Genomic DNA, 12,050 nt, shown 5'->3' with positions numbered 1-12,050 from the left:
GAAACAAATTCCAGAGGGATCAAACAGCTAAACATAAAAACAAAACTATAAAAGTTCTAGAAGAAGATATGAGATTATCATTATAGTCTTGGGGAGATGAATGTTTTCTTAAACATGACATAAAACACTGAAGCCACAAAGGAAAAGACAGCTGACTACATAAAAATGAGAATTTCTGTACAAATAAAGACATCAAAAACATATGAAAAAGCCACAAAATACCCAAAAGAATTAAAAGCAGAGACTCAAAGAGATATTTGCACACCCATGTTCATAGCAGCGTTATCCACAATAGCCAGAAAGTGGAGGCAACACAAGTGTCCATTGATGGATGAATGTATAAACAAAATGTGGTAAATACATACAATGGATTATTATTCAGCCTTAAAAATAAGGAAATTCTGATACATGTTACAACATGGATGAACCTTAAACATATTATGCTAAGTGAAACCAGCGAGTCACAAAAGTACAAATACAGCCCAATTCCACTCATATGAGGTACCTAGAGTAGTCAAATTCATAGAGACAGAAAGTAGAATGGTGGTTGCCAGGGGCTTAGGGGAGGGGGGCATGGGCAGTCAACGTTTAATGGGTGCAGAGCTTCACTTTTGCAGGATGAAAAAAGTTCTGGAGATGGATGGTGGCGATGGGTGCACAACAATGTGAATGTACTTAACACCACTTAACACTTAAAAAAGGTTAAATGGTAAATTTTATATTATGTCTATTTTACTACAATTAAAAAAAAGCCACAAACTTGGAGAGGATTTTTGCAATGGCTGTAACAGGAAAATGTTACTAATCATATTCCAAATATTTTGATTAACAGCCAAAATAATTGCTACATATCAAAAAAAGGCAATATGATAGAAAAAAATGGTGCAGCCATGAAAAAGCCAATTGACAGATTAAAAATGGCCAGTAAAATGATTAAAAGACTTTCGAGTTTTGGTAATTAGGAAAATTCAAATTAAAACATGACAAATACCGGGGCCGGCCCGGTGGTGCAAGCAGTTAAGTGTGCTCGCTCCACTGCGGCGGCCCGGGGTTCGCCGGTTCAGATCCTGGGCACACACCAACGCACCGATTGTGAAGCCATGCTGCGGTGGCGTCCCATATAAAGTAGAGGAAGATGGGCACAGATGTTAGCCCAGGGCCAGTCTTCTTCAGCAAAAAAGAGGAGGATTGGCGTCGGATGTTAGCTGAGGGCTGGTCTTCCTCAGAAAAAAAAAAACAAAAAAAATGACAAATACCATTGCCAATGAGGTTGGCAACATTTTTAAAAATTATAAATAGTGCAGGGTTTTCAAAAAGGGATTATTTATTAGTAAGAGTGAAAATTTGATATAATTCAGTGTCTTGATACAATATTATATTTGGAAAGGAGTTTTTTAATCTATCACAATTTAAAATGTACATTAACACATAAATCCCACTCCTAGTTCCCTATCTTACAGAAAGATTTTACAAGTGCATAAAGATATGCAACAGTGAAAACTGGAAGTAATTTAAACTTAAAGATGAGGATGGCTAAATGAATTAGGATACATCCACGCAATGGTCCGTTATGAGACACTTACTAAAAAAGAATGAAGTAAATCTGTATATACAGACACTGAAGGATGCATCCCACGACATTTGAATGCGGAGAAAAAAAGCAAAGTGCAAAACAATACACATTGTCAGCAGCATTATTTATAATAGCCGAAAACTGGGAACCATCCAAGTGCCCCCCATTAGAAAGGGCAAACTGTGGCATCCCATGTAATGGACACTACACAGCAATGAGTACAAATGAGCTACTGCTACACGCAACAACATGAGGGACTCTCACAAACATAACGTCAAGTAAAAGAAGCCACATACCAAAGAATATGTACTGACTGATTCTATTTATATCAAGTACAAAAACACGCAAAACTAATCGAAGTCAGGATAGTGGATATCTTTGGATGCAACAGACAGTGCCTGGGAGGGGATACGCAAGGGGCTACTGGCCTGGTGGTGATGTTCTACTGCCTGATCTGTGTGCTGGTTACACAGCTGATTCGTATTGTCCTTCAGAAGAAGTCAAAATATATGCAGAGTACGATCCTATTTTTATTTAAAAATACATATACACAATTCTGGGTCTCAGTTTCTTCATTTGCAAAATAGGGATAAGTAGCTACCTCACAGGGTCATGGTATGGATAAACGACATCAAATGTAAGGGCACATGGTAGTCATTGTGCAAATGTTTGTGTTATATGTTTGTGCATATGCAACACACGTAAATTTATTTTAAAAATACAACCATGTGCTGCATAATGACGCTTTGGTCAACAATGGACCACATATACGAGATTAGTACCATATAGCCTAGGTGTGTAGTAGGCTATACCACCTAGGTTTGTGTTCGTACACTCTATGATGTTTACACGACAAAACTGGCTAACGACGCATTTCTCAGAACATAACCCCATTATTTAGCAACACATGACCATAATACATGATATGTCAATAAATTCAAACAAGAGCCATTTATAAATGACAGTAGTAACCAGGAGTTGCATTGGAAGGGGAGTAGATGAGTTTTTATTTTTAACTTCACCAATGTCCCTTTTGTTTGAATTTACTATAAAAAATACCATGTATTAATTGGGTAATTAGATACATATGCAAATAAGAAAATGTTAAATGGCTTCTGAGATGTCACCAAATTCAGTAAGATAAAAATCATTCACTCCTGAGGCCCTTGAATGTTAAAAACAATATAATCAACTACGTAAAACTATGCAAAACTATGCACCCGTGGATAAGAACTGAAAGATATAACATACAAACAGGAAAACAGTTTGTTCTCTTGGAGTGGAGAGATTATGGTCATCCCCTCAGAAATATTCTTTAACATGCTTGCTGCACTCTCTTTTTGATGGTCTACTTTTAAGAAGACGATATGTACTATCAGAGATTTTCACACTTTCTCAGAGCCCTGTCAGATCTAACCTAGCCACTTTTTATCTTTTAACACCTACTTCAAGTTCTGACACAACCAGAGGCCCCCCAACCTCCCAAACCTGCCAACTTCTCCCCTCTGACTCTGGGTCTTCTTTTCCATACGAACGAGATACAGGCCAGGCCCACCGAGCCCCCGGGGGGTCCTCACTCAGGCCCAACAATTCCTCTGGGGATCAGACAGTTCCATGACTAGACTCCCCAGGGGTATATGGACCAGTCAGTCCTATGGCTGTCCTTCCCAGAGATGGGGATTAACATACGCCTCCAGAAAGACACAGATCGTTGAGACCACTGATGTAGCTCCTTTATTTGGCAGCACATCTAACCTATGAGGTGATGTCTCCTATATCATTGTCTTATATTGTTAGCTAACTGTTCACGAGCTTCTGCTTTGTTTTCCCAGTTGCAAGGAGTATGTTTTGATCAATATTTATCAATATTCCCTCTTACTGCCCACCTAACACAGTGTCTTGCACACAACAGACCATCAAGATATAGCTACTGATTTATCTGTCATACATAGAAAATTGCTCTGTGACACAGAATTCCTATATTTGTCCCTCTCCTTTACGTGAGAAACGGAGGCACAGAGCAGTCAGTTAAGGTTATGGAGTCATTCGTCCACACAACGAGGAAAGCACAGAGGCTGACCTGGGCCAGTTACCCTCTACCACACCACACACAGTTTCCTGTGACCAGAAAAAGTTGGGCGGAGGAGGAACACAGATCACTTCCCTAGAGAAAGGAAGCAAGGTTAAGGAGACTTTCATCCAAAAATAACTGGTTTAATAAAATCCAAAGTTAGAAACCAGGTCATTTGTATTGAGTGAAGAACAGTAGAGCATGGTGGTTAACACAGAACCTCTGCTTGCCCTTCAATGCCTTTATGGTAATTCAAAAACATCCAGGTAGGAGTAGCCCTGCATCAGGAAAGCCAGCGTGGCAAGCAGAGCAGCTGCTGCACTTCAGTCGCTACTATCCCCCTTAGCCAACTGCCCTTGTGCAGTGAACATCCTGCACAACTGCACATTGCGGCTCTAGGTTAAGCAGAATGCAAACTCCAGAGTCAGGTTGCCCGGGCGGGGAGCCCTGCTCCAAAGCAGCTTCATTATGTGACACTGGTTCTATGTTTACTTCTCTACATTTCCTCATCTAGAAAATGGGGATGCTTATTTCATATGGTGATTACAAGAAGGATTAAATAGGAAAATGCTAGTGCCTTATACTGTTAATTATTCATAATAAGTAGGCCAATCTTTACATGGAGTATTCTGCACTTCCCAAAAGGCCAGAAAGTCTCATTCAAAATTATATGAAAGATCAGTGGTCCAAAAAAGATTTGTAAGTGTTGCAAATGTCAAATTACTTAACTGTACTTAACATAAAACCAAAGAGCAAAATAATGAACTCCATTAAGAGGTGTTTGTGAGTCACTCATTCATGCCTTGATTTTGGATTGGAAATGAACAAAAATACAGGAAAACTGGTTCCTGCTTTTGTAGGGAATTATGTCACCTGCTTTTCTGAAAAGAGAGCATACAATTTAATGATGTAAATACCACATCCTTAGCGTTTCTCTTCATTTGGGAAGAATTAATCAGACAAAAACCTAGACCTCTCAGCAGATGAACCTATTTCCAAATAGGAATTGTGACATATATTTCCACCCACTTAAAAATTATGAAAACCATTTCAACAATGCTTCAGGGTCCAACACACGCCTAGGACAGCAAATATTTGCCAAAGGAATGGATTCCATTGTATTCCTTCAAAAATCAGGAGCAATGGACATCTTCCTGCCCATTAGTACCTGCGATTCCTTTAGTCCCAAGTTGATGGCAAGTTTCTTTCTGTCTGTTTTGCTGATATATTTCTGTTTTTGAAACATTTTCTCCAGAGCCTTTCTCTGGTCCTCGGAAAAGACGGCTCTTCTTAAGATACCCCTCCGGGCTTTGGAATTAGAGTCCTGTGTCAGGAGAGGCAGCACACTCTCTTCTCCTAGATGGGAAAAAAAAGACACAAAAGCCCAGTTAGCTTTAGTGAGAAGTCAGCTGTCTTTCCCAGGACGGCATCCTCCTTCTCCATACCACGGCCAAATTATCTCGTCTCTGAACTCGGCACACTTAGAGCAGGGCTTCTTAACCTCTTTTGGTCATGGACTCCACTGAGAATCTGACAAATGCTCCTTGCTCCCATTGGGAAGAAAAGTCCATATGCTTGCCCTCCCAATTTTGTATGCCATGTCAGAAGTCCATGGTCCCAGGTTATAAAGCTCCAATGCAGAACAAGTAATAAGTGGTTTAAACATCTCATTTTTCTCTAATTCTTCATTTATTTATTCATTTGTTTATTCTCTCAACAAATTTTTGAACACTTACCATATGCCAGGTACTCTGCTCAATGCTACACATTGAGAAATAAGACAGACGTGTTTTATCACCCTCAGTGCCCGAAAAATTTAGTGAAAGGCATTTATTGAACTAGCATCACAACTGTGATCAAGTATTCCTAAGGAGGGTGCCTTGGGAGCACAAAACAAGGGATCTGATCTTAATCTGGGATGTCAGGAAAAGCTTGCAAGAGTCAGAGATGTTTAATCTGAGAAGGGAGGTTTTAAAGACCCCCCAGTCATCACCCCCCAATTCAGTTGATCATCAACTCCTTCAGGTCAGAGATATTTACTACTTTTTCTGCCTTTGTGTGGCCAGCACAACAGTGTTCTCATCCTCTGAGAGTTTCATTCATCATTCACCATTCATTCATTCATTCAGCTTCCCAGTTGTGGTAGGCAGAATAATGGCCTTCCTAAAGATGTCCATGTCCCAATCCCCAGAACCTGTGAATATGTTACATTGCATGGCAAAAGGGAATTAAGGATGCAAATGGAATTACAGTTGCTAATCAGCTGACCTTGAGATTAGCAGAGTATCCTGGAGTATCCAGATGGGCCCAATGTAATCACTGGAGTCCTTATAAGCGGAAGAGGGAGGCAAAAAAGGAAGTCATAGTCAAAGAGAGATTTAAGGATGCTACACTTTCTGATTTGAAGACAGAGGAAGGGGCCACGATCCAAGAAATGCAGGCAGCCACTAGAAACTGGAAAAGACAAGGAAACAGAGTCTCCCCTAGAGCCTCCAGGAGGAACGTAGCCCTGCTGACACCTTGATTTTAATCCAGTAAGACCCACTTCAGACTTCTGGCCTCCATAACTGTAAGATAATACATTTGTATTAAGATGCTAGGTTTGTGGAAATTCGTTACAGCAGCAAGAGAACACGAATACACTGGGTATCAGGCTCACTGGGCTAACTGCTGAGGAAACCAGACAAACAGCACATGGTCCCTGCCCTCAAGGAGCTCACCTTCTCGTGGGAGGACTGACACATGCACATCACTTCAGAATACACAGGCACCGGGGGAAGAGGGACTCCGGTTTACAGCTACAGCTGGTATGCATTTTAGTGCTTAATAATTATCTTTAAATAAACAAGCAAATGAGTGTCTTCAATAGACAGATTAGAATGATCTACAAAATGCTCTGGCATCACAAAGGAGGAAATGATGAGTTCAGAGAAAATAGTCAGGTCGAGCCAAGTCTCAAAGAACAATCCAGTTCAAGAGAGAAAGAATCAAGGCCACTCCAGGCAGAGTGACTAGCATGTCTAAAGCACTAAGGCATGGAGGAATAAAGTCTATGCAAGGAAAAGAAGGCAGTCCGCAAGGCTGGGAAGGGCATGCAGCAGAGGGTGCAAGCTGGCTACCCTATCCAGCCTGCACCTGGCCTTTGTTTGGTCCTAGAGCGTTGGGTAAGAATTCTGATTCAGTTGTCCACATTTAATAAGTGGGAGGTTTCATGTGAAGTCCAGGATTCCAACTTCTCTTCAAAGGTAACCACAAGGGGCTCACCTTTCCACAAAGCAAAGAGCTACCAGAGTGAGTAGCAGGTGCCCCCTTGAGATGAAGCATGTGGCCCCCAGTTTGCCACAGCCTCACATAGCTTGCTTTTTACCTGCCAGGCTCTTGAAGATATCTGGACCTCTGGCATAGAGATTAGGGAGTGGCATGGAGCCAGATCATAGAGAACTACAAGGGTTTGGGACATTGTCCAATAGGTAGTGAAGATCAACAGAAGATGTTTAAGCAGGGTGTAACATGATAATAATAAACATATGCTGAACACCTACTCCATCCTGTTATACTTACTCTGCTAAGTGCTGACACGCATTATTTCATTTAACCCTCCCAACCAATCTATGCCATGAATGCTACTATTATTCTCCCCATTTTACAGATGAATAAAATGAAGCTTAGGTAGCTTAAGTAACTTTGTCTAAGGTCACATGGCTAGGCCTTCAAACCCAAGAAGACTCATTCCAAGACAAATACTCTTAACTCACACAATATTGACACAGTCCGACTTGTATTTTAGAAGGAAAATGTCAATACATGAATAAATCTTGTCAATTCTACTTCTTTAATATGGTAGTTTCCTTTCCTATTTGTCTAAAAGATTGCAAACATCTCCCAGCTAGTCTCTCAGCCCTGAGTTACATCCCGCTCCAGTTCATCCTCACACTGCAAGAGGAACCACTGGCCTCTCACTCTTTCCCTCCAGCTCTGTAACATTCGCATCTCCTTAGAAACGCCATAGCCCCTGGGATGTCACCAAGCCCAACTCTTTACCAAGATCTACTTTTATTGATGCTCTTTCCATTCATCCTCTCATGGGATCTTGGTTAATTCTCCATTTACAGCATCAATTTCTTTTTTTTTGCCTATCTCATGCCAAGGTCATATCTTGAAGTCAGGTCTTGACAACTAGATTCACTATTTCTTTATCAGAGTTTAAGTAGTTTTATGAAATACTGGTCAATAATATTCTAAATATCTCAATATGTTCACCTTTTTCTAAATGTTTTTCTTCTCTGAACCTTCCTTGGTAGAGAGACCGTGGAATCGGCCCTTCTGCATTATTTCAGAGCACAGATTCATCTGTTGGGATGATGGCTCTCGAGGAAGCCGCGAGACAAAGGGCTTTGGAGTGTGGAAGAGCTGGGTTTAGATCTCAGCACTTACCTGTGTGACTCGGAGCAAGTTACTCAGTCTCTTTCAGCTTATTTTACAGGGTTGCTCTAAGGAGCTGATAAAATAGCACAAGAAAACTTCAGTGCCTAGCCCACAGTAAGGACCTCACAAATCTCTTTGACTTCCCCTTATTGGATTTCATTCGATTCTTATAAGAATCATATGTTATAGGCATGCTCTATACAGATGAAGAAATGTTCAGAGTGGTTAAGGTCCAAAGCTTAGAAAGCACACTGAGCTCAGCTGGTGGCAAGGCCTTCCGAATCCAAATTCTTGGCTCCTTCCTCTGCCCCCCACTGCTTCCTTACTCAGGAGTGACGGGCCAAGAATGGGAAGGAAGAAACACTTACAAACACAGCCAGAGCTCCTGTCTGTGACCACAGGCTTTTGCACCCCGTCCTGGATCGGTGTGTGAGCCTGGACTACACGGCATCTCCTATACAGCCTGGTACCTGCGTCCTCAAATCCCAGCGTGCCCATCTCACTCGACATTTTGATTCCAGCATTCTTAACTGGTAAATGTATCCAATATACCACTATTACAGCCATATGTATTAAAAATTAGGGGGAGAAACTTAAATATCCAAAGGTAAAGAAACGCATAAGTACATTATGCTATATCTACTCGGTGAAATTTTAAAGCATCATTAAAGATGAGGACTACAAAGATCAGACAGCAGCAAAGAAAATATGCTATAATACGTATGACATGTAAGATACATACTATGCTTATAACTAAGTAAAAATGCAGAGAAAAAAGAATGAAAAGACAAAAATAAACACTAAGGGGATCGTTGTAGAGTTATGGACAAATAATTCATCTCCACAATACATTTTAAGTCTGGTTCTATTTTCTAAGGAGAACAAGCAAACATTGCAGCGACCTTTTGGGGATAATCTGCAGAGTGACTGAGTTGTTGCTGAGTGACAAGTGAAGATGAATCCAATCCATCCTTCAGGTGCTCACAGTTGATAAGGAGAGGTCTGAGAAGAATACAGACAGCAGGAGTACAGCGAGATAAATACCCGCAGACCATAGGATAGAAAGCATTTAAGCACCAGATAAGAAGCCACTTAGTCTTGGAGGCCAACAGAGTAAATCCTGAGAGAGAAGAGCAGCTATAAGAACAGCAATTCCTCTTGCTGGCAATCTAGACACAGGCAGGCAGAGCAGAGGGATTAACATTTGCAGACGCATGAGCAGGGTGAGGACAAATGTGAAACATGGGTGATCTAGGAATCTCACACAGCTTGGTATTTCCAGATTGCAGGGTATGAATGGGAAGAACACAGAAGATAAGCTAGGAAGGTAGATTAGGGCCAGGGGTGACTGAAACAAATTAAGGTTATAACTTGCCACGGAAGACAGCCTTTCAAGGAGGACCTGACCAACCTAGCATTTTAGAAAAGCCAATATTCTCTGAGTTAATAAAACTTTTTATATGTATATAGAAATAAAACAAATTTATGGACCCATAAGGCTAGTTCAAAAAATCTAAATCTATTTTTTTCTAAGTAGAGGTTTTATAAGTAGGGGTCATGATTCCACTCGTTTTAACCCCTTCTCCCCCAAGATCTACTTGTTTAAATAAAACAATGGGTAACACATTTAAATTGCCCTAAAACTTTTAATAAAAATCCATAGGTTTTCCTAATGAGCTATTTCTAAGTAAAGAGAAAGAACACTGCCATCAAGGGAATCTACAAATAAATTATTCTCACCAATGGGGTAAACACTAACATTTTGGGGGTCATGGACCCAAACCAGACCTCAGTCGCTGAGAGATCTGGAGTGTTTGTGAGGGCCACAGGATTAACTCTCGGGTCTGGCCCCCAAGTTTAACTGCCCTATGACAAATACAAATACAACCAATGAACAAGCAAAAAATATGGCAAAGATAAGAAATATTACGTTCTTCCTTTCCTTGCTAGTTGCCTGGTTTCTCTTAGCACTGCTCTCAATACCCAGATCCTGCTTGTTTTCATAAAGTGATGGGTCACAGGTTCCTACAAGATGCTACCTCTACCATTGATGCTCCTTTCCATGTCTCACCCATGAGTCCTTTATGGGCTACCTCTGGATCTAACCATAAACCACATGATGAACCTACACCATGTTCACACCTTCTAAACCTATGAACACATGCTCAAATTTACACCTGCAAAACAAACATACGGACTTCACAAACTTGTTGGTGACTCAAAAATCTTTCAGAAGGTACTGAAAAGTTATAAACAACAAATACCTCCAACTATTCCTAAATTCATGACAAATGTCTGACTTGTATAGAAACTTCCAGGTGACAAAAAATGAATAATATAAAAATAAACAGATAAAGAGTTTAAGGCATGTAGTAGAACAGAGGCTTTAAAAGCCAGGGCCACCAATTCAAGGTACTAGAGGCTCTACCAATTTGGGGTTATCATTGTTATTATTATTTTATAATGTAGTTTCCATATATATTTAAGGCTAAACATGTGCTGATGTATGTGCCAACTACATGCAGCATGTCATTTAATCTTTACAACAATCCCCAGAGGTAGATATTAACATCCCCAATTTCCATAGGAAAAAACTGAGGCTCCAGAAAGTTCAGTTGTGCAATTCAGGTCACACACCAAAGCAGAGTGAGGTCAACCAATGCTATTTAAAATTATACCAAAGATTGTCAAAGCTATGAGTGGGTAGGGAGAGAGGTCAGGAGGTGGGTAGAGTCACATCAAAATGGCAGAGTGACCTAGGGTAGAAAAGTTTTCGAAGGCATGATTCCCTGGATCCTGAGATGGTCCCCAAGCACTATCCCCCACGGAATCCCTGTGTGTAATGGGTCTAATGAAGAGCACTACAAATAGAGGTCGGCTGTGTGTGAATGCCACTGTTGGGTGGGGGGAGCAGTAAAGAAACACAGCATCAGACAAACTAGTGGAAGCCTTTGCCTCTCCCTTTGCCTTGACCTCCAGAAAACACACCTTAACTCTGAAGACAGGGCACTGCTGCTTATAACAGCCAGCAACCTAGAACACAAAGGGGGACCCAGTACAGTCACTTTCTAGACATCAGCCCAAGAGCAAATAGCTGCAGCTCTGCCTTGTCTTGTTACCCCTGCAAGCCAACAGAGTCCCGTCCCACGAACTGTGTGCTAGCACTTTGTGTGATGTTTAGACTCATCTTAACTCATCTGAATCTCTGGATTATTGATCCCATTTAGGGCAGCTTCCTTTGTCCTACATCCTTTCACCTTATTGCATGAGGCAGTTCTGTAAAGGTTTTGGATCATTCATGCCCACTATTGCCCTTTGCTCCACCGTAAGCTTCTGGACCCTGCCCAGGCACGGGCCTTGCTGTTTCCTGTTCTCCTGTTCCAGCCTCTACTTCCAATCTGGGCTACCTTGAGATCACAGCAACCCAAATAGTGCTCAATGATGGCCACTCCCAATAAGCCATGTTGTTTCAGGTTTTCTTTCTGAGTTTACACAGGCTTTCTGTATTAAAAATTAATTGAAAACCCAGTATCTTCCTGACTTTGTAAGGAAAATCACAGCACAAGTTTATGAAGCAGCACTGAATCTAGATGCCTCAAGGCTTTTAGTAAAAAAAATTAAGATTATTTCAGGATAGCTCAAGTCAGGGATTACCAACAAACCTTTCAGAAGCAGAATTCTTTCATCCTTTCATACACATTCAATAGTAGCTTCTCAGAGCTAGAAGAAACAAGAGGTCGTCTGATTAATCTGGGCCTCTCCACCGGGCCAGCTAAGGTGCCATCAGCCTCCATTAACTATTTCCTCAAACATAAGTTATTTCAAACCTTGAGTCTGTGTCTCCTTCCTCCAGTCAGCTTTCCTCAAACATGGGATGGTTCTTGTCTGTGGGCTGACCTTTTTCTGCAACAAAACTCACAGCTGTAACTTCCCATCTCCTGTCTTTTAGAGATTTCTCAATTTCTCTCCCATGAAGAGCTT

At 41.1% G+C, this 12,050-nt stretch overlaps 1 protein-coding gene across 1 annotated transcript in view; it reads right to left on the bottom strand.

Annotated features, from left to right (window-relative positions):
- DBX2 (developing brain homeobox 2) overlaps nucleotides 1-12,050 on the bottom strand; it is a 35,901-nt gene that overhangs the window by 3,642 nt on the left and 20,209 nt on the right. The window contains exon 3 of the mRNA XM_004428920.3: nucleotides 4,813-5,000. Within this exon, the coding sequence (XP_004428977.2) occupies nucleotides 4,813-5,000 (188 nt within the window). The remainder of the gene's footprint in view (nucleotides 1-4,812; nucleotides 5,001-12,050) is intronic.

Source organism: Ceratotherium simum, chromosome 17 (assembly GCF_057802395.1).
Source record: "Ceratotherium simum simum isolate JZ-2026a chromosome 17, ASM5780239v1, whole genome shotgun sequence".
NCBI lineage: Eukaryota > Metazoa > Chordata > Mammalia > Perissodactyla > Rhinocerotidae > Ceratotherium > Ceratotherium simum.
Note: the sequence above shows the minus strand (reverse complement) of the source record. Positions and strands in the feature narration are given on the sequence as shown.